A 23,441-nucleotide genomic window follows, 5' to 3' on the forward strand; every position below is an offset into this window, starting at 1 on the left:
TGAAGCTTGACTTTAACCCAACGGAAGTTTCATGTAAGTTTATTTCTTTCACTCGTAGCTCGGGCTGCGGGGGGGCTAGAGACGGGAGCACGTTGATACGACCTTCCTAGCCCGAGATATGGCCGCATTTTACAATAAACTTCCGTTGGGTCGCTTCAAAACAGACATCGTGCAGCCCTAGTACCTGTATAAAAACGCATGTGTGTGTAATCAGCGGCGAGTACGACAGAGTGGAAACTTAAACAACTTTTTGAATATGGCTTCAAATGGAAATGTTAAAGCTGTAGTTATAGTTATTTATTCCCATTAATATGGCATGTGTTTATTTTATATCCAGTCTTCCTCAACTTAAACAACTCATACAACCAAATACTAAATAATACATAAACAATAATAAGTCTTAAATCTTGCATTATTCTTATTCTCATCGATTAATGAAGAGTAGTAGGCTGCTCTGGCTTTACGCAGTGCTTTCTTATATTCATTGAGAGTAATATGCCAAATTAAACCAGATTCTTCAAGTTTAGTGGAACGCCATATCCTTTCAAGTTGTCTCGACTTTTGCTTTATTTTGCGGGTTTCGGCATTATGCCATGGACAGGGTATATGCAGGAATCCTGAAGTCAAATTTAATACCTTTTAAGACCTTTTTGAAGACCCTTTCCATACATTTTAAGACCTCATCGCAACTTTGAGTTCTAACCGGTTACCTTGGCAACACACTTTACCTCACATTGACTATATTGATTGTAAGATAGCAAAACTAAACAGAGTGCAGACAGACTACTGAAGCCTCCTCTCCACATGAACTTCAACCTCTCTGTGAAGGTCAGGTTTAATGCAGTATGCTGCTTTGTTGCTTCTGTACTCTGTGCTCTTTCATTCCAGTCAAACTCCTCAGAAACCATTAGAAACCAGTATTTGACCAATAAACAAAACAATTGACAAAACTTTGAACTATGAAATATGTTAAACTTTGGTGAGCTTCAGCGGGGTAATGCCATATAGGAGCTCCCTCTCAAATACTCAGGGGTTAAATTGGGCTGGGGCTGTCCGGGGCTAAGCCCTGGCACATAGGACGATGCTCTGACGTCATCACCCTCACACATTTGTCATATGTTTACAAAAAAGGATATAAATGTTAAGACTTTTCTCGTTCTTAATATAGACTATATTAGGGTCGATATGTGTTGACTTTACTTTAAAATAGCAGATCTCTGTGACCGAATATAGTTTGGCTTAGACCCCGGCCCCACGAGGACGTATACGGTAAAACGCATACGCAAGCGCAAAAAAGTCTTCCGTTCACACGCATTCGATTCATTAACGTGTCCGTTCACACTAGACCGCTGGAAATGCTGGAAACGCTGTAGTACATATGTCAGGCCTGTAAGTGGCGCTGCTGCCGCCAAAAATACACCAAAAGCAGCGAAGAAGACCCCGGAGCATGGTTGCCATGGTTGCCCTTCTGTTTATTCTCCGCGGTGGACGGCGTGTTCTCCTGCTGTATCTCTCCGGTAGTCCACAGCAGATGAAAAACACCCACCTCTCCGCCTCTTCCAAGGGACGAGGGGACCGTGCGGTAGAGTTTCCGTAAAAAAAATGTTCCGCCGGTCAACATGTCCGATAAAGTTTAAATCTTCCGTACAAAATTAGGAAAGTGCCGGTCAGAGGTCTTCTTTGTTATTTATTGAGCTTTAAAACAAATTGATAACGACTCTGTTCTCTGTATAATAATATAAGAATATTTAATAAACGGTGACTGCCTCTCTTTTCCTCCCCCTCTTCTGACAGCCCAGCAGCAGCAGGAGACGTGGGGAGAGGGAGGCGGGCTCTTTCATCGTTATCAGAAAATGATCATACGGAGCCGTTGGACCCCAAGAGCGTTGCGTATGCCGGTCTACCCACCTTGGGACCCGTTACCGTAGTCGTTTATTTCCCCCCCCCCCACCACACAGAGCGGAGCAAGGCAACGAAACTTAAAATAATAAGCAGCATTTTACGGCGCCCTATGCATGGGGCCGCCTTGGGGGGTTTCCCGACATGTCGTTTCAGTAAATTAAAGGGTGTTTCATGTTGTCGTTGCTGTGGACCTTCTTAATACCTTGGAAAATGCCGTTTAATACTTTTTAATAGCCTTAATTTTCGCTAAATTGATTTATCAACTTGTAATACTTTTTAAGACCCCGCGGACACCCTGCATGGAGCTAATCTATGTTTTTTTTATTTTCTTCTTTTTCAAAGGAGCAACAGAGTCTAATTTTATTCGCAGCGCATCTGTAGCACTATCAACAACATGATCAATTTGGGGTGGTGTACATTTTGTATAAGTTTCCTCCCCTACATGCAGATAGTGCTGTGTACCTGGACTCACATTCAGGTTCAGGTCCGGACTCAAGTCCAGAGGTTCAGATTCAGTTCCGGACTTATAAGTCCGGACTTGTGTCAAGTTGTGTGAGTAACTAAAGTGAACTTATTGTGAGCTAATTATCAATTGAAAATAAACTCATAATCAACTCAAATTCAAACTCGTCAGGTTTATTGTGCCCCCTTCCAACTTGTGTCTACACCATGTCTTTTCTAGAACTCTACATGTGTTACTAACTACACAACACAACTACATACATAGTGATGTACATACAAGACTCAATATGCAAGAGTACAAGTCTATGTGTTCTTGTTCAAGAACAACAGCATATTGACATTGTCTGGGTGAAGTGTTGCTCTTTCGGCAGACACTATATCACCATACATACAAAGGAGTTAGCTTAGCTACACTACCATGTATGGCAACCAGCATCCCACGCTGTCAGTGTCCACTATGTCTAAGCCAGCTTCCCTTGACGTCACACAGATCTCGCGAGCAGTTGCGATATTTTGCGAGACTTCGTGAGTTCAGTAATGGCCGCCATATCAGAAGCCAAAACAATGTTTTTCGTCTTTTCTCAGCGCAAATTTCTCGATCTATGGAAGGTTTTAGACGGTTTAGAACACAAAGGAGAATATACGTAAGTACCGGTTCCCGACGTTCCGGTTTTAACCGGACTTGAACCGAAACTTTTTACAAGTCCAGTACCGGTTCGGCGTACCGGTACGCAGCACTACATGCAGACATGCTATCGAGTTAAGTATTGGTGGAATCTCTTCCTTAAATGTGGCTATAGCACTAACAGATAGGTTTCTGCTGCAGGAGCTTTTGGCTAATGCTTTGTAGTCTAGTAACAGTACTTCAAAAGTTACTAAGAAATGGTCGGATAAAGCAGGATTATGCGGTTCGACTAATAGTTGCTCAATTTCAATACCATAAGTCAGAACAAGGTGTAGAGTGTGATTATAGCAGTGGGTTGGTTTATTTACACTCTGACAGAAACCAACAGAATCTAATACGGAGTTATCACTTAACTTGTGAAGTATTAAAGAACCAAAGCATGTTGAAGCTGCTGCACACACTAACTTCCCAATGAATGAACTCCAGTCTGATGTCAGTGGTCTGTTAGTTATTTGTTCTGCAGCCGTGTAAACGATCCTGTGCTTCTGAAGCCTCTCCGTGTCGAGACTGAACTCGTTTGTTATTTCACTTTCAAATCGGCGGCGAGCAAAAACAACAACCTGCTTTCTTCTCATGAAACTGATCTGATAAACGGCTCCACCGTTCATTCAGTAACATAAGACTTGATCTTACTGTGCCACTCAGAGTGAACCTGCAGTGTGTTGTGCTTCAATATGACCTCAAAATGAAATGTTCTTGCACTAAAGCACAGAAATTAAATCAGCAGTATATTCAATTAAGTGTCAATTAAGTGTCAGTGCCTAATTGTCTTGTATTGTGAGTCAAGAACCAAAAGATATCTCCTTTAATGTGATTTAAAAACAGCAAATCTCTATTTCTGAGAGACGATGTTTGCATGAAAAACACGTTTACTTTTCCTTCTCTATTTACATTTAAATATTAATTATTCACTTTTATTTTTAAAATGGAGCAACCGTTAAATCCCCCGGTTTCTTGAGAATAACTGAAGCGTTTGAGTTACCTGTAAACTGGTTGCCTGGCGGCTGAGGGAAAGCGTTCTGATTGGTCGGTGGTCCGGGCTGGTCCTGGTACTGAGGGGGGGGGCGGGTCAGGTGCCTCTGCAGCTGCTGGTCCTGCTGACGCTGCTTCTCCTGCACACACACACACACACACACACACACACACACACACACACACACACACACACACACACACACACACACACACACACACACACACACACACACACACACACACACACACACACACACACACACACACACACACACACACACACACACACACACACACACACACACACACACACACACACACACACACACACACACACGAAATTTTACAAAATAACAGTATATCCGATTTGACTGACCCTAACCCACTTACTTTACATTCTAGTTTTAAATGTCCCCTATGATAGTGTCTTTCATCAATATATCCCAGGTCTCAGATATATCAAGAGCCTGTCTCTGATTGGCTGAAACACCAAACAGATCATTGCAGCATTACCCATAATCCCCTCTGTTTCAGCCCTGTTTCCAAAGTGCTGATTCTCTGTCTGTTACTTTAGATGAAAATAATGAGCCCCTCCCCACGCCCCTCTGAGAGACATTTGGTTACAAAGAACTCAATAGGCGCTTTCACACCAAGCACTTTGCCGTACTTAGTTCATGAGAACTCTGCGCTGGGCTAATGCTAATAATGCTAATGCGAGGATATTAAAATGGCGGCTTCACAAAACATTTTGGGAGTTTTACGGGGCGTGGTTTGCAATCCAACCATCCAATCAGAAATGGGAGCCTTTTTCTCCCATGAAAGTCCCTGCTCTCTAGCAGGGACTGAAAAGTGGGTGGAAATGTTCTCATGAACTAAGTTCTAGTTCCGGATTTTTTTGGTGTGAACGCGACATTTTCGGAACTATACTGGAAAAAGTACTCCGGAGTGAAAGCACCTAATGGAGCTCTAGGAGGAGATTCAGGTGATAAGGGGGGGTGGGTTACCTTGGTTGCTGATTGGCTAATGGTTACACAAGACAAAACATCGTTATGACATCATAAAGTGTCCAAAATCTGATCAGCTCATTTTCAGACAGGTTTTTATAGAAATGGATCAAAAAGAGAGAAAATCTCAGAGGGGACACATGTTGATGAAGAAGAGACATGGAGAAGAGGGGACACATGTTGATGTAGAAGAGACATGAAGAAGAGGGGACACATGTTGATGTAGAAGAGACATGGAGAAGAGGGGACACATGTTGATGTAGAAGAGACATGAAGAAGAGGGGACACATGTTGATGTAGAAGAGACATGAAGAAGAGGGGACACATGTTGATGGAGAAGAGACATGGAGAAGAGGGGACACATGTTGATGTAGAAGAGACATGAAGAAGAGGGGACACATGTTGATGTAGAAGAGACATGGAGAAGAGGGGACACATGTTGATGTAGAAGAGACATGGAGAAGAGGGGACACATGTTGATGTAGAAGAGACATGAAGAAGAGGGGACACATGTTGATGTAGAAGAGACATGAAGAAGAGGGGACACATGTTGATGTAGAAGAGACATGAAGAAGAGGGGACACATGTTGATGTAGAAGAGACATGGAGAAGAGGGGACACATGTTGATGTAGAAGAGACATGAAGAAGAGGGGACACATGTTGATGTAGAAGAGACATGGAGAAGAGGGGACACATGTTGATGTAGAAGAGACATGGAGAAGAGGGGACACATGTTGATGTAGAAGAGACACGGAGAAGAGGGGACACATGTTGATGTAGAAGAGACACGGAGAAGAGGGGACACATGTTGATGTAGGAGAGACACGAAGAAGAGGGGACACATGTTGATGTAGAAGAGACACGAAGAAGAGGGGACACATGTTGATGTAGAAGAGACATGAAGAAGAGGGGACACATGTTGATGTAGGAGAGACATGAAGAAGAGGGGACACATGTTGATGTAGAAGAGACATGAAGAAGAGGGGACACATGTTGATGTAGAAGAGACATGAAGAAGAGGGGACACATGTTGATGTAGAAGAGACATGAAGAAGAGGGGACACATGTTGATGTAGAAGAGACATGAAGAAGAGGGGACACATGTTGATGTAGGAGAGACATGAAGAAGAGGGGACACATGTTGATGTAGAAGAGACATGAAGAAGAGGGGACACATGTTGATGTAGAAGAGACATGAAGAAGAGGGGACACATGTTGATGTAGAAGAGACATGAAGAAGAGGGGACACATGTTGATGTAGAAGAGACATGGAGAAGAGGGGACACATGTTGATGTAGAAGAGACATGAAGAAGAGGGGACACATGTTGATGTAGAAGAGACATGAAGAAGAGGGGACACATGTTGATGTAGAAGAGACATGGAGAAGAGGGGACACATGTTGATGTAGAAGAGACATGAAGAAGAGGGGACACATGTTGATGTAGAAGAGACATGAAGAAGAGGGGACACATGTTGATGTAGAAGAGACATGAAGAAGAGGGGACACATGTTGATGTAGAAGAGACATGGGGAAGAGGGGACACATGTTGATGTAGAAGAGACATGAAGAAGAGGGGACACATGTTGATGTAGAAGAGACATGAAGAAGAGGGGACACATGTTGATGTAGAAGAGACATGAAGAAGAGGGGACACATGTTGATGTAGAAGAGACATGAAGAAGAGGGGACACATGTTGATGTAGGAGAGACATGAAGAAGAGGGGACACATGTTGATGTAGAAGAGACATGAAGAAGAGGGGACACATGTTGATGTAGGAGAGACATGAAGAAGAGGGGACACATGTTGATGTAGAAGAGACATGAAGAAGAGGGGACACATGTTGATGTAGAAGAGACATGAAGAAGAGGGGACACATGTTGATGTAACTGGGGGCGTAAATATAACATGAGTGTGAGTGAGTACTAAGCTGCTCCTGTTTGTCGTTGTTTGTTGTTATTGTTTTGTGGGTTGTCTTATGTTTTGTTGTCCCTAATTGTTCTTGGATTGTCTCATCTGAATATATTGAAAGAGAACAACCTTTGAACTTGTTCATCTGAGAAAACGTGATCCCAGCATTGTTTTTATCAACAAAACAAACAAACATCAGGACGTCTGCTTTAGGATCTATAGAGCTGTGTGGAGCAACAGTGCCCTCTGGTGTTCAACGTGAGTGTCTACAGGTTCACACCATCACTCCCCCTCTCTCTAATCTTCTGCAGGTGTGAATATTAAACACACCTTCAGCCCATTTCAGCAGAAACACCAGGCATGATAAGAAAAGGTTACCGTTATGCAGCCTTTAAAACCATGACAAGACAAATATCCAAAATGGAGGATACCTATCTCAGGGTAATACAGATGAGTTGCTCTACTTCAGATTTCTGATAATAGAGATGACTTCCCACTCAAAATTGAAATTGTCGCTTAAGACTTTTTATTAAATCGAGGTTATAATAGTGTGTCTGTTTTCCACTGCTTAGGCGTTAGATTATTATACTTCAGCAACGCAGAATTTACAATATTTCCATTGTTGATTTTTAACACCATTCTCACCCTTTATGAAAAAAAACATTATATTTTTTTAATTGTCTAACCTTTCAAAATGACTTCAGTTAAATGTTACCTCATTTTTTCGAAATTAGCTAATATTTTAAATATGAAAAACATTTAGAAAAATCACCAAACTTCTCAAAAATGATTTTTCAAAAATGTTTTTAAAATAATCAGTAAATCTCCCTTCTTGTTTTCCGTAGAATTTATTGAGTGTTAATGCTTATGTCTGATTGTCTTTGTGTCTGACCACAGATTGTCTCTTTTAGCACGTTAGACCATAACGAACCCCTGAAGGTATTATTGTTATTATTAACCGAGTGTACCTGTTCGGCCATGAGCAGCTGCCTCTGCAGATATTGCTGCTTCTGCTGTTCCAGGATCTGTTGGTGCTGCTGCTGCTGCTTCAGCGCCACCTGGCTGCTCAGGTACGCCCCGGTGTTGCCGTGGCTACCGGGCGGTACCCCCGACGACGACATGGCGGGGTTGTTTCCGGGCGCCGGAGGAGGAGCAGCGTACGAGTTCTGGTCCTGAAGGGAAACAAGAAGAGAGGGTATTAGATTGGATTAGAGGATTATTAGACTGTACAAACTTAAGCATCGTCAAATTGATAAAGAAAAATATGACTGACGGACAGATGATATATAAACAAATGATCGACTTAATGACACATCTGAAAAGGGGAGGGGGAAGTTCTCACACACACACACACACACACACACACACACACACACACACACACACACACACACACACACACACACACACACACACACACACACACACACACACACACACACACACACACACACACACACACACACACACACACACACACACACACACACACACACACACACACACACACACACACACACACACACACACACACACACACACACACACACACACACACACACACACACACACACACACACACCCCCCTTTCTGGGTTCTAGGACTCATTCCTGCACAGCTCCTTACAAATGAAATCATTGTTGCCGCTTGGTTCTCGGTCTGAGGGGGTAAAGTCCCCGACGTGTGTTGGGGTTACAGATGGGGTCCAAAACCAGCAAGCCACATGAATGTCTGGGAGCAAATTCATTTCATATGCTACACAAATACGGCCAGGATCCGTAGAATGTTCTGAATATCGGGTTGCAGATTAAGGGGGGTTCGTTTAGCGTGAAACACTTGAAATAACTAAATACAAGAAAGTAGAAAGAGAGGGAGGTGATAGGAAACTATTTCTGAGTCAGAGCTCAGCCTTTCAGATGTGTGTATCTCACACTGCTCTGTCACTTGCATTCATGTTCCTTTGCTTTTAGTGAGTGTTTTTAAATGCCATTTTATAATATGTTTCTTTAAAGGTGGGGTAGGTAATTCCCTTCAGAAACACTTATTATATTCCATGGAATGCTCTTAACATCCCGATAGCAATGAATATCATATCAAATACATTAAAAATATCATCTGTGGAAGCCGTGGTGCTGTAAAAAGCACGACCAATCATCTGAGCCGGCTAAAGTAACTGGATGGCCTACCTGCCTGTCAGCCTTCCATCTGTGCACAAACTTATCTCGTGCCCTCATTGGTCATGTGCGCGTTCGTGTGTGTTGGAGGAGGGGCTCTGTGAGGAAGTCTGAAGGAAGGGGCAGATTTCTTTCGGCTCCGTATTTTCAACTTCTAATGCACTCCAGTTGTTTTCTGAGTTCTTGCCTACCCTACCTTTAACGCTCTTAATGTCTGTCAGTTTTTGTAAAGCACTTTGAATGGCCTTGTGTTGAAAGGTGGCGGTGCTCTATAAACAGTTATTTAATCCCAAGCCTTCTCCCAAAAGCTCAATTATTAACACATGTATATATATATTTGTTTTGTTTATTTGTTCTATTTATTAACATTTCCAGGGCTTTATGATGCATGTTTTTATTTGATTGCATTTAGTTGTTTAAAATGAAATGTGTGCAGGGACTACAGAGGAGTAATAGCCTGTTGGCAGAGAGATGCTGATCAATGTGTGCTGCCCTGTTAGATACATGGAGGGATAACAAATGAGAAGCAGGTCTTTCTGAGAGGCTACTTTCTCTGCTTTTACTGAAATGTGAAAACATCTGAGAGCAGAATCCAGATATCATGGTGCCAGCAGACAAATATGAGACCATCAGTTTTTTAACGCATATAAACATTACTTAATTGCAATAATGCATGTAATTATTGGTAAAATAATTATATTTTTTGCATTTGACTTCCTCGAACATCCTTAAAGTTGTTAAACTGATACCTGCATAAAATCATTTGGGCTGTAGAGGATTCAAAACACATGATTTTAGGTTTCATTAAAGGTTATTCTACAGCATTATGGCTTTAATCATTCTTTATCAAATCAAACCTATTTGAAATGTTGGCATGTGTTACGTTTAACACCTGTGTGTGTGTGTCTCACCTGTGTGTGTGTGTGTGTGTGTGTGTGTGTGTGTGTGTGTGTGTGTGTCTCACCTGTGTGTGTGTGTCTTACCTGTGTGTGTGTGTGTGTGTGTGTGTGTGTGTGTCTCACCTGTGTGTGTGTGTGTGTGTGTGTGTGTGTGTGTGTGTGTGTGTGTCTCACCTGTGTGTGTGTGTGTGTGTGTGTGTGTGTCTCACCTGTGTGTGTGTGTGTGTGTGTGTCTCACCTGTGTGTGTGTGTGTGTGTGTGTGTGTGTGTGTGTGTGTGTGTGTCTCACCTGTGTGTGTGTGTGTGTGTGTGTGTGTGTGTGTCTCACCTGTGTGTGTGTGTGTGTGTGTGTGTGTGTCTCACCTGTGTGTGTGTGTGTGTGTGTGTGTGTGTGTGTGTGTGTGTCTCACCTGTGTGTGTGTGTGTGTGTGTGTGTGTGTGTGTGTCTCACCTGTGTGGGTGTGTGTGTGTGTGTGTGTGTCTCACCTGTGTGTGTGTGTGTGTGTGTGTGTGTGTGTGTGTGTGTGTGTGTGTGTGTGTGTGTGTGTGTGTGTGTGTGTGTGTGTGTGTGTGTGTGTGTCTCACCTGTGTGTGTGGGATGTGTCTGAAGTTCATGTTCTTCTGTTTGCTCTGTTGTTGTTGGCGCAGCAGCGTCAGCAGCGCAGCTTTGTTCTGACTCTGAGTGTTCTGAGGCCTCGGGGGTCCGGGCGCCGCCTCGAAGTGAGACAGGGGTTTGGTGTTGCTGTAGTTCAACATGGCCGCCGTCACCTGAGCCCCTGGAGGAGCAGGGTGTCCGAGGGGAGACCCCGACACCTGGTGCCCCATCATGTTGGGGATCTGGGCCCCCGACAGGTACCCAGCTTTCTGCGGCCCTTTGCCGGGCTGCGGCATGAGAAGCTGCTTTGGAGCCCCGGGGTTAAAGTCCTGCTGGTATAAGGAGGGGCTGCTGGGTTTATCCAATCCAAACGCACCCCCTAGTGGACTCTGAGAGGGGGGGGCCATCGGGGGCCACTGCTGCGGGTGACCATGGGGCCCCTGGTTGTGGAATTTGGCCCCCGTCTGAGGCTGCTTGTGCTGTATCTGTCCGTGAAGGATGGAGCGTTGCTGCTGCGCCGCGAGCTGCTGAAGCTGCTGCGCCGGGGACAGATCTTTGGGGGGGGGGGCAAGGTGGTGCTGCCGAGGAGGAGGAGGGGCCACAGAGGGGGAGGAAGAGGTGGAAGAAGAGGAGGCGATCGGGGAGTTTGTGGAGTGAGGAGGGGGAGGCCCCGAAGACGAAGACGAGGGTCTGAGATGAGGAGAAACTGTACGAGAATCCTGCTCAAAGGCCACGGAGGACGGGGAGAATTCTGTCTTCACATTCACCAGATCAGGGGGGAGTAAAGAGGCTCCTCCCCCAATCTCCAGGGGGTCCTTGCGGTCCTCGAAGCCGTCGTTCAGGATGTCCTGGATGTCCTCGTAGGCCACAGAACAGTTGAGCTCCTCCATGAGCTCCGTCCACTCCTGCTCGTTCAGGTTCAGGTCTGGAAACAGGCTGTTGTTCCCTGAAGGAGGCATGATGGGCAACATGTCGTCCGGCTCCTGCTTCATTTCTTTACGATGGAAGTCTGCGGGGTCTCGAGGGTCCGAGTTGTTGTTGTTGTTGTTCCCGTGGTTCCCGTTGGCGTTGAGCACGTCGCTGAGGCCCAGCTTGGAGTCGAGCGGGGAGCCGGTGTTCTCCAGACATGCCTTCTTGTTGGGGGGGAAGCCGTCGCTGAAGCCGTTCCCCGGGGAGCCGGCGCTCTCCAGCTTCCTCTTCACCGTCTCCTGCAGCTGTAGAGGGTCAGAGGTCAGAGGTCATTACAACACACACAGAGGTCATTACAACACACACAGAGGTCATTACAGAGAAACACTTAAGGAAATACAAAACTGTGTCTAAAATAAATCAGAATAGTGCTTTTTAATGAATAAAGAGGTCAGAGGTCGTTAAGAGAAACACTTCAATAAATAAATACAAAAATGTGTCTAAAAAATAAGTAAAATATGGCGATGAAATAAACAAATCCTAAAAAAAAGCAATCAGCATATAACTAGCTGTAAATATAATTAACGTTAAGTAGGAAATAGCAGAACACTGACTAATTGATGGATTTGTTTATGTATATTAAGTGATGAGTTAAATTCATAGTAATAAAAAAAAGGCAAACAATAATTAAAATATATCATAATTGTAAAGAGTTGAGAGAAAGAACCTAAAGTACCATCGGACATATTTGTTTGTAATTGTATTTGTTTAAAGACCCCCTTTTTTGTCTTAGTTGTGTCGTGTGCTTGATGAAATGGGGTTATCTAGGGGTCCTGAGAAACACAGCTGTTTGCTCGAGTTTCTATTTGAGAGTCCTGTCATTTGTTTAGCCGGCATCATTAACCCTTTACTGACCACATTATAGCTGTTAGTCTGAGGGAGGAGTGAACAGGGGAGACTTTGGCCCTTTCTCATTTCTCTAACTCCCCTCCTCGACTCCCCTCCTCGACTCCTATCCTCGACTCCTATCCTTGACTCCTATCCTCGAGACTCAGTCCCGCCCACAGGAGATGCGAGCGGAGGAGCCGAGGAGGGGAACCGAGGAGAGGAAGCAGCAGCATTCTGTCTGATGGACAGATGTGTTCATGACCACTTATATATTTACTTTGATTCATTCACAGTGCGGTATAATGAGACAATAATAGGCTACAGATGCGGACACACACACACACACACACACACACACACACACACACACACACACACACACACACACACACACACACACACACACACACACACACACACACACACACACACACACACACACACACACACACACACACACACACACACACACACACACACACACACACACACACACACACACACACACACACACACACACACACACACACACACACACACACACACACAATTTTATAGTAGTGACTCTGTGTTTGTAGATATCTACTAAACTAAAGCAGAGACAGAGAGTAGGTCTGTTACACTGAGTGATATATATTATACACACTGCTCTGCTTTCTGCACGGACCTCTCAGCTGTTCTCTCTGGAAACATCGCGTCGTGATGAGAGCAGTTCATAAAATAATATCCAGGGGATTCATGCAGAGCTGTGATTGGCTGAGATAAGTCCGGCCGTGCGTCACGACTCTCTGAAACATCTCTGTTCCCGGAAATGCATCCAAGAAGGAGCCGTGGAGGACCCATCAGTGTATCCTTGGTTATAGCTCCTCCAGAGAGCCTCCTCTCTCCTCTCTCCTCGGTTAGAGCTCCTCCAGAGAGCCTCCTCTCTCCTCGGTTAGAGCTCCTCCAGAGAGCCTCCTCTCTCCTCTCTCCTCGGTTAGAGCTCCTCCAGAGAGCCTCCTCTCTCCTCTCTCCTCGGTTAGAGCTCCTCCAGAGAGCCACCTCTCTCCTCTCTCCTCGGTTAGAGCTCCTCCAGAGAGCCTCCTCTCTCCTCGGTTAGAGCTCCTCCAGAGAGCCTCCTCTCTCCTCTGTTAGAGCTCCTCCAGAGAGCCTCCTCTCTCCTCTCTCCTCGGTTAGAGCTCCTCCAGGGAGCCTCCTCTCTCCTCGGTTAGAGCTCCTCCAGAGAGCCTCCTCTCTCCTCGGTTAGAGCTCCTCCAGAGAGCCTCCTCTCTCCTCTCTCCTCGGTTAGAGCTCCTCCAGAGAGCCACCTCTCTCCTCTCTCCTCGGTTAGAGCTCCTCCAGAGAGCCTCCTCTCTCCTCGGTTATAGCTCCTCCAGAGAGCCTCCTCTCTCCTCGGTTAGAGCTCCTCCAGAGAGCCTCCTCTCTCCTCTCTCCTCGGTTATAGCTCCTCCAGAGAGCCTCCTCTCTCCTCTCTCCTCGGTTATAGCTCCTCCAGAGAGCCTCCTCTCTCCTCTCTCCTCGGTTATAGCTCCTCCAGAGAGCCTCCTCTCTCCTCTCTCCTCGGTTATAGCTCCTCCAGAGAGCCTCCTCTCTCCTCTCTCCTCGGTTATAGCTCCTCCAGAGAGCCTCCTCTCTCCTCTCTCCTCGGTTATAGCTCCTCCAGAGAGCCTCCTCTCTCCTCTCTCCTCGGTTAGAGCTCCTTCAGAAAGCCTCCTCTCTCCTCTCTCCTCGGTTATAGCTCCTCCAGAGAGCCTCCTCTCTCCTCTCTCCTCGGTTATAGCTCCTCCAGAGAGCCTCCTCTCTCCTCTCTCCTCGGTTATAGCTCCTCCAGAGAGCCTCCTCTCTCCTCTCTCCTCGGTTATAGCTCCTCCAGAGAGCCTCCTCTCTCCTCTCTCCTCGGTTATAGCTCCTCCAGAGAGCCTCCTCTCTCCTCTCTCCTCGGTTATAGCTCCTCCAGAGAGCCTCCTCTCTCCTCTCTCCTCGGTTAGAGCTCCTTCAGAAAGCCTCCTCTCTCCTCTCTCCTCGGTTATAGCTCCTCCAGAGAGCCTCCTCTCTCCCCTCTCCTCTCTCCTCGGTTATAGCTCCTCCAGAGAGCCTCCTCTCTCCTCTCTCCTCGGTTATAGCTCCTCCAGAGAGCCTCCTCTTTCCTCTCTCCTCGGTTAGAGCTCCTTCAGAAAGCCTCCTCTCTCCTCTCTCCTCGGTTATAGCTCCTCCAGAGAGCCTCCTCTCTCCTCTCTCCTCGGTTATAGCTCCTCCAGAGAGCCTCCTCTCTCCCCTCTCCTCTCTCCTCTCCTCTCTCCTCGGTTAGAGCTCCTCCAGAGAGCCTCCTCTCTCCTCGGTTAGAGCTCTTCCAGAGAGCCTCCTTTCTCCTCTCTCCTCGGTTATAGCTCCTCCAGAGAGCCTCCTCTCTCCTCTCTCCTCGGTTATAGCTCCTCCAGAGAGTCTCCTCTCTACTCTCTCCTCTCTCCTCAGTTATAGCTCCTCCTCTCTCCTCTCTCCTCTCTCCTCGGTTATAGCTCCTCCAGAAAGCCTCCTCTCTCCTCTCTCCTCGGTTAGAGCTCCTCCAGAGAGCCTCCTCTCTCCTCTCTCCTCGGTTAGAGCTCCTCCAGAGAGCCTCCTCTCTCCTCTCTCCTCTCTCCTCGGTTAGAGCTCCTCCAGAAAGCCTCCTCTCTCCTCTCTCCTCTCTCCTCGGTTAGAGCTCCTCCAGAAAGCCTCCTCTCTCCCCTCTCCTTTCTCCTCGGTTAGAGCTCCTCCAGAAAGCCTCCTCTCTCCTCTCTCCTCGGTTATAGCTCCTCCAGAAAGCCTCCTCTCTCTCCTTGGTTAGAGCTCCTCCTCTCTCCTCTCTCCTCGGTTAGAGCTCCTCCAGAGAGCCTCCTCTCTCCTCTCTCCTCGGTTAGAGCTCCTCCAGAGAGCCTCCTCTCTCCTCTCTCCTCGGTTAGAGCTCCTCCAGAAAGCCTCCTCTCTCCTCTCTCCTCGGTTAGAGCTCCTCCAGAGAGCCTCCTCTCTCCTCTCTCCTCGGTTAAAGCTCCTCCAGAAAGCCTCCTCTCTCCTCTCTCCTCGGTTAGATCTCCTCCAGAGAGCCTCCTCTCTCCTCTCTCCTCGGTTAGAGCTCCTCCAGAGAGCCTCCTCTCTCCTCGGTTAGAGCTCCTCCAGAGAGCCACCTCTCTCCTCTCTCCTCGGTTAGAGCTCCTCCAGAGAGCCTCCTCTCTCCTCGGTTAGAGCTCCTCCAGAGAGCCACCTCTCTCCTCTCTCCTCGGTTATAGCTCCTCCAGAAAGCCTCCTCTCTCCTCGGTTAGAGCTCCTCCAGAGAGCCTCCTCTCTCCTCTCTCCTCTGTTAGAGCTCCTCCAGAGAGCCTCCTCTCTCCTCTCTCCTCGGTTAGAGCTCCTCCAGAGAGCCTCCTCTCTCCTCTCTCCTCGGTTAGAGCTCCTCCAGAGAGCCTCCTCTCTCCTCGGTTAGAGCTCCTCCAGAGAGCCTCCTCTCTCCTCTCTCCTCGGTTAGAGCTCCTCCAGAGAGCCTCCTCTCTCCTCTCTCCTCGGTTAGAGCTCCTCCAGAGAGCCTCCTCTCTCCTCTCTCCTCGGTTAGAGCTCCTCCAGAGAGCCGCCTCTCTCCTCTCTCCTCTCTCCTCTCTCCTCGGTTATAGCTTCTCCAGAGAGCCTCCTCGACGCTCAATCCTTGGTCCTCGAAGTGCATTTAGAGAAATTAGATGTCCTTCAAAATGGCGCGCTGAAATTCATTTCCGGGTCACTACTGGGGGACCGAGGAGTCGAGGAGGGGGATTTGATGAAATGAGAAAGGGCCCATCTCTCTGGTGTTTACAAACATACGAGACACATTGCACCTATATGAAATGATCCTATAGGCCAGGGCTATTCAATGACACATTCAGTTGGGCCAAATGTTATAACTACAAAAGCTGGGCCACACATTCAGCGGCCTGTAAAAAGCGGGTAGTGACACATTTTAAACCAACACATATTACTGCAATGAAAAGCATGCCATTTTTATTCATTGTTTATCTACTGTCACAAAGGTAGGTCAAAAAGTGCATAAAAACACAACTAATGAGCATTCATTTAACAGAATCTGAAAAAAAGTGCACAGTTGTAGCATTACATTTGTTTGCTTTAGAAGTCAAATACCTTTTGAACCAGGCACATCACAAAGTGCATTTACTGAATACAATAATAGCAGTCTTAATAAATGTCCTCACATACAAAATACAATTGGATACATATGACACATGCACATCACAAAGTGCATTAACAAACAGTTAAAGAGCTCCGATGTAACAAAAAGAGGTGGTACAATAATTTTTTCACTTTGCAAGTAATAACAAAAAAAATCATACGTTTTGGTCCCATTTGACCCAGACACATTACAAAGTGCACTTAAATGAATACAGAAAGAACTGTCAAACCCTTCAGTGCACAAACCCATAACAAGGGATACGGGTAACTATATGAATGAATACTACACTACACGTCTACTATAGTAAACTAGGTGCTTACTATCACCTCATTTGTGATTTGTCATCGCTGACTTTCTCAATGGGAGAAGGGACATTTTTAGTTTTGAACAAGAGCAGTGATTTTTGGCTCATAGGATGTCAATGCAATCCTAAGACATTGGTGAAGAGTGCTGTCAGTCAGGGAGCAGCGAGTGCTACTTTTGATTGAGTTCATGTGTGAAAAGCTTGATTCACATGTGTATGTTGATCCAAACATACTGAGCACACAGATCGCTACTTTCTGAACGTTAGGGAACTGCTGTTTTTTGACATCACTCCAAAACTTCGCTGGCCCGTTAGTGCGCTGCTCTTGTGCCATGGTTACGGATGAATGCATGTCAATAAGTTCCAGTGTATATTTCCCCTTGTCGATGCAGCCTGCAGGGGACCACTTCCTTTGCTCAGGTTGATACGTCCCCCTCTATTGCAACAGTGAAGGGGCCTCTGGCAAAGCCCATCATCACGTCTGTGGGCAGAGCAAGTCCATCCAATCGACCGGCAAAGTTCTCTTTCAACCTCGCAATGAAATCTGTCATCACATCCGTGATTTGTGCCGGAGATGTGATGTGTTTGAGGAGCGTCGGAAAATGCAGCATCCGACCCGTACTCAAGTCGGTCGCGAAAAGGTCCAGCTTGACTTGGATCTGCTCCACAAGATCAATGACCGTTTCGTCTCAGTTTACGCTTCAGAGTTGAGAGAGACATGTTTTTAGAGTTGCTATCATAGGACCACCGTTACTAGCACCACTAGATGCACTTTCAAAAAACGTGCTGCGTTGTGGTTTAGTGGTTTCTATGCAACGCGGAGTGTTGCGTTCATGGTCTGTACTAGTGTAGGAATTTAGCTACGGCAGGCTGGGCCACTCGGAAGTTGGTTCTGGGCCGCATCTTGCCCGCGGGCCGCCATTTGAATAGGCCTGCTATAGGCTTTGAGTATTCTATTTTTCTTATTTTAATATTGTTTTATAGCCTACATATACAGGGTTTCCCCTACCATTGTCTTGGCGGGGCTATATATAGATCACCAAATTGAAACTGAAGTAATCTATCCACGGTCACTTTTCAAATTGAACATGTGCTCTTTTATTAAAGGTCCCATGGACCAATCCTTGGAGCTCCTCAAACACCAGGACCTTTAGCGTAAATGTTCAACTAACAGGGAGTCCCATTGACTTGGATAGAGCTCCCTGGTTGGTAATAGACGAGTTGGGATGGTGGAGAAATGCTCTCTGCAGACCCATTCTCACAGCGTTACAAACCTTTTCTGACTCAACATCAAGCCACACTTATTGTGTTTGCTTTGGCTGTGTGTGTGTGTGCTCAGGATGAGTCTCGCTTGTTCTCGCTGTATCGCCGACCCGGAAACCTGTCCGCTCCTCGCAGCAGCAACGAGCCTCGCAACGTCCCGACCAATCAGAGCACAGTGGGCTCACTCTCACAGAGAGTGAATACACAGACTATACAGAGATGCTGGATTAGAAACCAATGAGAGTTTGGAACATTGAACAATGTGAATCTATTCTAGTAGACCTCAACAATGGAACCATGATCAGTAGAAATGGCCATGACATGGGACCTTTAAATAAACTAAACGCTTATGTTATTTATCCAATCTATATGCATGGATAACGACTGACTTTCATTTTAAGTTGTGAGTTTAGTGTTTTTGAGCCTAAGAAACACTGATGCATTCATCAATAACAACAATCCACAGCTTCTCTCTCTGCTCCAGAGGATTACAAAAATATATACCACCCCACTGGCCAGGCAGCACCCCACTGGCCAGGCAGCACCCCCCCCGGCCAGGCAGCACCCCACTGGCCAGGCAGCACCCCCCCCCGGCCAGGCATCACCCCCCCCGGCCAGGCATCACCCCCCCCGGCCAGGCAGCACCCCCCCCGGCCAGGCATCACCCCCCCAAAGCAGTAAACCTACAAAGAGACACAAAGAAACTACAAAGAGACACAACAAGACCACACACAGACAAAGAAACTACGAAGTTGAATCTAATCTGCTCTAACAGTTGGAGTGAACTTAAACCTATGACTGAAGACATTAAAAACACACATGTATTAGAAGGGGCTAACTTCAGGGCTGCTTCTTTAAAATAGACTGTCTGCCCTGATACAGAATAACAGAGCAAACACTGAGCTGCTTCCTCTATCAGAGCATCCCCCACAATGCACCAGTTTCAGAGTGACTCTGCTCTGAAAAATGCAGAGAATTTCCTGATGATCTGCAGCAGAGCATCAGGAGAGGGAGAGCTGCTCAGAGGCATCTCACTGACTGTAAACACTGACATTTATACATTCAGACAATTCATAATAATCCTTATATTTATTATAGCGCTTTTTCAATTACCCTCAAAGAGCTCCTTACAGATACACATCACACATACATGATGTAATGGTCATGTACTGTGGACAATACCCACAGGAGCAACTTCAGGTGAAGTGTCTTGCCCAAGGATACAACGGGTTTCGCCCCCTTGATCTGATGATCAATGCACTGCGGGACACCGCCCATCTTCACACCTCGAAGTCATCAAGCCGCTTTACAAGTACAAATTGATATCATACATGTACTGTGGACAATACCCACAATTAAAATGCCTTCACTGCAATTTAACTGTTCGGAATTATTTTTATTTTTTTCTGATATTCTCAAATTAGATATCTCAAGGGGTGAAAGCTGGACATACTAAAGACATTTACTTTTTGAACACAACAATTCAGTTTTCAGCCTCTCAGATATTGTCAGTCTGCTTTAAAGGTCCCATGTCATGGCCATTTCTACTGATCATAGTTCCATTGTTGAGGTCTACTAGAATAGATGTACATTGTTCAATGTTCCAAACTCACATTGGTTTCTCATCCAGCATCTCTGTATAGTATGTGTATTCACTCTCTGTCCTACACGGCCTGTTGGAGCTCCTGCCCCCCCCCCCCCTCCCTGTGAGCCCACTGTGCTCTGATTGGTCAGCTCGCCCACTCTGTTCTGATGAGTCCACCACCGTTACAGCGGAACATCAGTGATTATGTTTTACAATGGCGTTTGTTAGCAACCAGGAAATGACACCAGTAATGAGAAACAGATGAGAACGCTGCGTGGGGTCTGAGTGCCGTGTTGGCGGGACGTTGAGGGGCTCGCTGCTGGAGCGGACATTGGGAGCTGGGTTACTGGTGTGGTTTCCTGGTTGCTGCGTGGGGTCTGCGAGACATCGCACCGTCCCCCCATCTGCGAGGCTCCCCTAGCACGAGGCGTTCTGGGGCAGACAGGTGTTCTCTGTGTTAGAGTGTTACTCCCTACAGGGTGCACTTTGAGGGTTTGTGGCTCTGCAGACCGTTCACATGCAGAAGCTACAGAACACAGGGGGACGGGTCAGAACCAGAGGAGCAGGACACGGGACCTTCACAAATCATATTAATGCTTTCTGTTCTGTCGTTTCTTGGAATATTGTTTTATTTTTCTTCATTGTATGGAATATCTTTGAAAAGTGACTTTATACATTAAATGCATCATTATTATTAAAGTGAATATTTTGGGGGGTTTGACATGTTTTACCATTTAACTAGAGTTTTATAGACTTTTTTTACTATAACTTTATTTTTTTAGACCATTTTCACCAAAGTTATTCATCAAATATCTAAGTTTTATAAACATTTTCACAATGAATCTATGTGTTATAGACCAAGTGATCGATCTAAAAGGAATCAGCACAATCTCTAATCGATTACAGAGCCATTACATTTCTAACTCCTGGTGACAGGAAGGCAGAAGGTGCATCATACTAATAATAATACTCTTAGCAGAAATGTCTCCCTCCTTTTCTTCTTTAACAACGACCAGAATATCATTATTTTAACAAACCAAATATGAACAATTGAGGAAAAACTGATGATTCAAATGCTGTAGTTCAAGTAGTTTGTACTACTGCAACCAACGTGTTCATTCTCTCCATGATGAGTCGATAACACGCGTAAAGGCCACGCGTTATTAGAGGAGATAAGCACTCGAGTGAACTCCCTGATAACAAAGACAACTGGAAACCAAAACAAGGAGCAGCCGTTTATCTGCCCCGAGGCCAAGCTTCTTAAACCTGAAGAACAGGTTATATATACACACACACACACACACACACACACACACACACACACACACACACACACACACACACACACACACACACACACACACACACACACACACACACACACACACACACACACACACACACACACACACACACACACACACACACACACACACACACACACACACACACACACAGCCCTGAGTAGTGCAGTGGCATTCTGGGAAATGGAGTCCTTGATGTCTTCTACTGATACCTCTCTTAGTAGTTTAACAATGTTATGTTCTTTATCACTTCTATGAGGAAACTACTACCGAATAAGTTCAACAAATTAAAGTGGTTCTGTCATTTTAAGCACCTTGTGTTCCTAATGGATCAAAACAAAACTATGAGGATTTTATTACAGAAACATCTTGTTTTGTCTTTGTGTGAAACACACGGTTCTTATCCTCTCATTAATAACAGTGCTGTGTGTTACTACTACTGGTCTGTGGTAATGATAATGTGTGTTATATTTCTTGGATCTCTGACAGTCCACTAAACGATCCGACTAAATAACATATCTTTTCAGAACAAATTGTACCGAGTATCACGCTGGTGTTTCTGTTCAGTTAATGTCTCTTTTTATTGGATGACACAGATACATAAGAGACATTACAGTGTGCGAAAAAGCACACGTCTGATCGTCCGGGACGTGTGCTTTACAAGTACATCTTTCCATTGACGTGTCCGACGGACAACTGATGTTTTTCGCCCATATTTATTGACAAAATATTCGAAAATGTTGGGAGGGGTGCCTAAGTTGATTACATATTATCAAATGGAATCATTCAATGTATACGACAGTGCCATAGCCAAGTGTGTTAGGTCTAAAGGTGTGTTTTGCTCCGCTCACCGGTCCCTTACAGTGGGCAGAGCTGCAGGTGCTGATCCCTCTCTCTCTCGCGTCCGGTTATACTTCACTCGTGTTTATGTCCAAATCCATCAGATCTAGCTAGTTCTAGCTAATGATATGGCTGCTGCTCTACAGCTGGCCTGATTGTGAATCGCCTCTCTGCTGAGTAGACATGCTCATATTCTTAAAGAAGAATGAGTATTGAATAGCTGCATTCTGTGATAGGCACTGTTATAGGTTGTTGATCTCTGTTGTCACGGGTTACGGGTTACCCTAACCCGTTACAGGCCTATAGCTGTCAACTGTTCAAACTGTGATCACCAGTTCAATACATTTCACAAATTCGACTTGGTTTCTATACTTATTTGAAACGTGCCTTGATGGTAGAAGTTGAGGAACCAGACACTGACACTGTGCTAGGATTACTACTACTAGGGTATAATTCTTGTATAGCATTTTTCTTGCTAAATATGAACAAATAAACAATAAAATTTTACCTTAGTTACAGTAACCCAGATTCTTGTATGCTTGATGTTGGTATTTAATAACATTTCAAATGGGTGTGCACAAAGTATAGCTATGGACAAGTGAAAAATGTATTCGGACAAGTATTGCCAAACTCACTTGCCCATGGACAACTACTCTCTAAAAACGTGCTCTTACACTTGATTGAAACACCACGACCGTCTGAAACAGAAAGCTACAGCCTTGGACAAGATGTTTTATAATAGACACTCATTCTAAAAGAGAAAGAACACCTTGGTACAGAGCGGTGAACAATGAGATTCTGCTCAGAAGATACTGAGGGTTTTCTGTTGTGGCTGAAACGGCCAACGCTGCATATCTAACATTACAGAGAATACAGATTCTAAATACCTTCAGACTGACTCAGGCTCTCGCTCGGCCACAAACATCTCAAATATCTCCAGTGTTTACGTCAGCTGATCAGAGGCATGTTTCTGGCATGCTTCAAGGATTAATGATAGCAATGAAATCCTTGTTTCACAGTTCAGTTTTTTTACCATGTTTTTGTGGTCGAACTTAAAAATGCGTACTCGCAGTAATCTAGAATATGAACAGCAGATTAATCCATAATAGAAATGAAAAACCTTAGTTAAAAGCACCACATAGCTCCAAACAATATATATTTAACGTTTACTTTTTAGATATCAAATAATGTGACTTTTTGTGACATATTTTCAAATTAATATCTATTTTCACATGTTTTCCAAGGCTGTATTCGGCCGTTTAAGTGTTAGTGACGGTCGGGTCATGTTAACCTCTGCTTCCTTTAATTATATGATATGGGTAATTCATTTAGGAGACATTCAACAGCCAGAAACACAACACTTTATGTTAAATTCTTATTTTGTTCTACCTGCTTTTTCCTCCCACAAAAAAGGCATATACTTGACACGTTACTGAAACGAATTGAGTTTCTATTGTGAATTATGTGTGGACTAAATAAGCCATAACAGTCATCATAACATCAGTCATTGATATAAAGTATTCGGTGTTGTTGATAGTATTTTAATGATA

At 45.2% G+C, this 23,441-nt stretch overlaps 2 protein-coding genes across 5 annotated transcripts in view; one reads left to right on the forward strand and one right to left on the reverse strand.

The window, feature by feature from the left end:
* Positions 1 to 23,441, forward strand: part of LOC307032686 (uncharacterized protein) — a 528,358-nt gene that overhangs the window by 355,445 nt on the left and 149,472 nt on the right. The window lies entirely within an intron of this gene.
* Positions 1 to 23,441, reverse strand: part of maml1 (mastermind-like transcriptional coactivator 1) — a 33,190-nt gene that overhangs the window by 6,536 nt on the left and 3,213 nt on the right. For all 4 annotated transcript variants that reach the window (XM_079667955.1, XM_079667956.1, XM_079667954.1 and 1 more), the window contains exons 4-6: positions 10,600 to 11,823; positions 7,910 to 8,113; positions 4,032 to 4,161 (exon numbers count right to left, since the gene is read on the reverse strand). In XM_079667955.1, coding sequence (XP_079524081.1) covers positions 4,032 to 4,161; positions 7,910 to 8,113; positions 10,600 to 11,823 — 1,558 coding nt within the window. The remainder of the gene's footprint in view (positions 1 to 4,031; positions 4,162 to 7,909; positions 8,114 to 10,599; positions 11,824 to 23,441) is intronic.

Source organism: Notothenia rossii (assembly GCF_949606895.1).
Source record: "Notothenia rossii genome assembly, chromosome: 3".
NCBI classification, from domain to species: domain Eukaryota; kingdom Metazoa; phylum Chordata; class Actinopteri; order Perciformes; family Nototheniidae; genus Notothenia; species Notothenia rossii.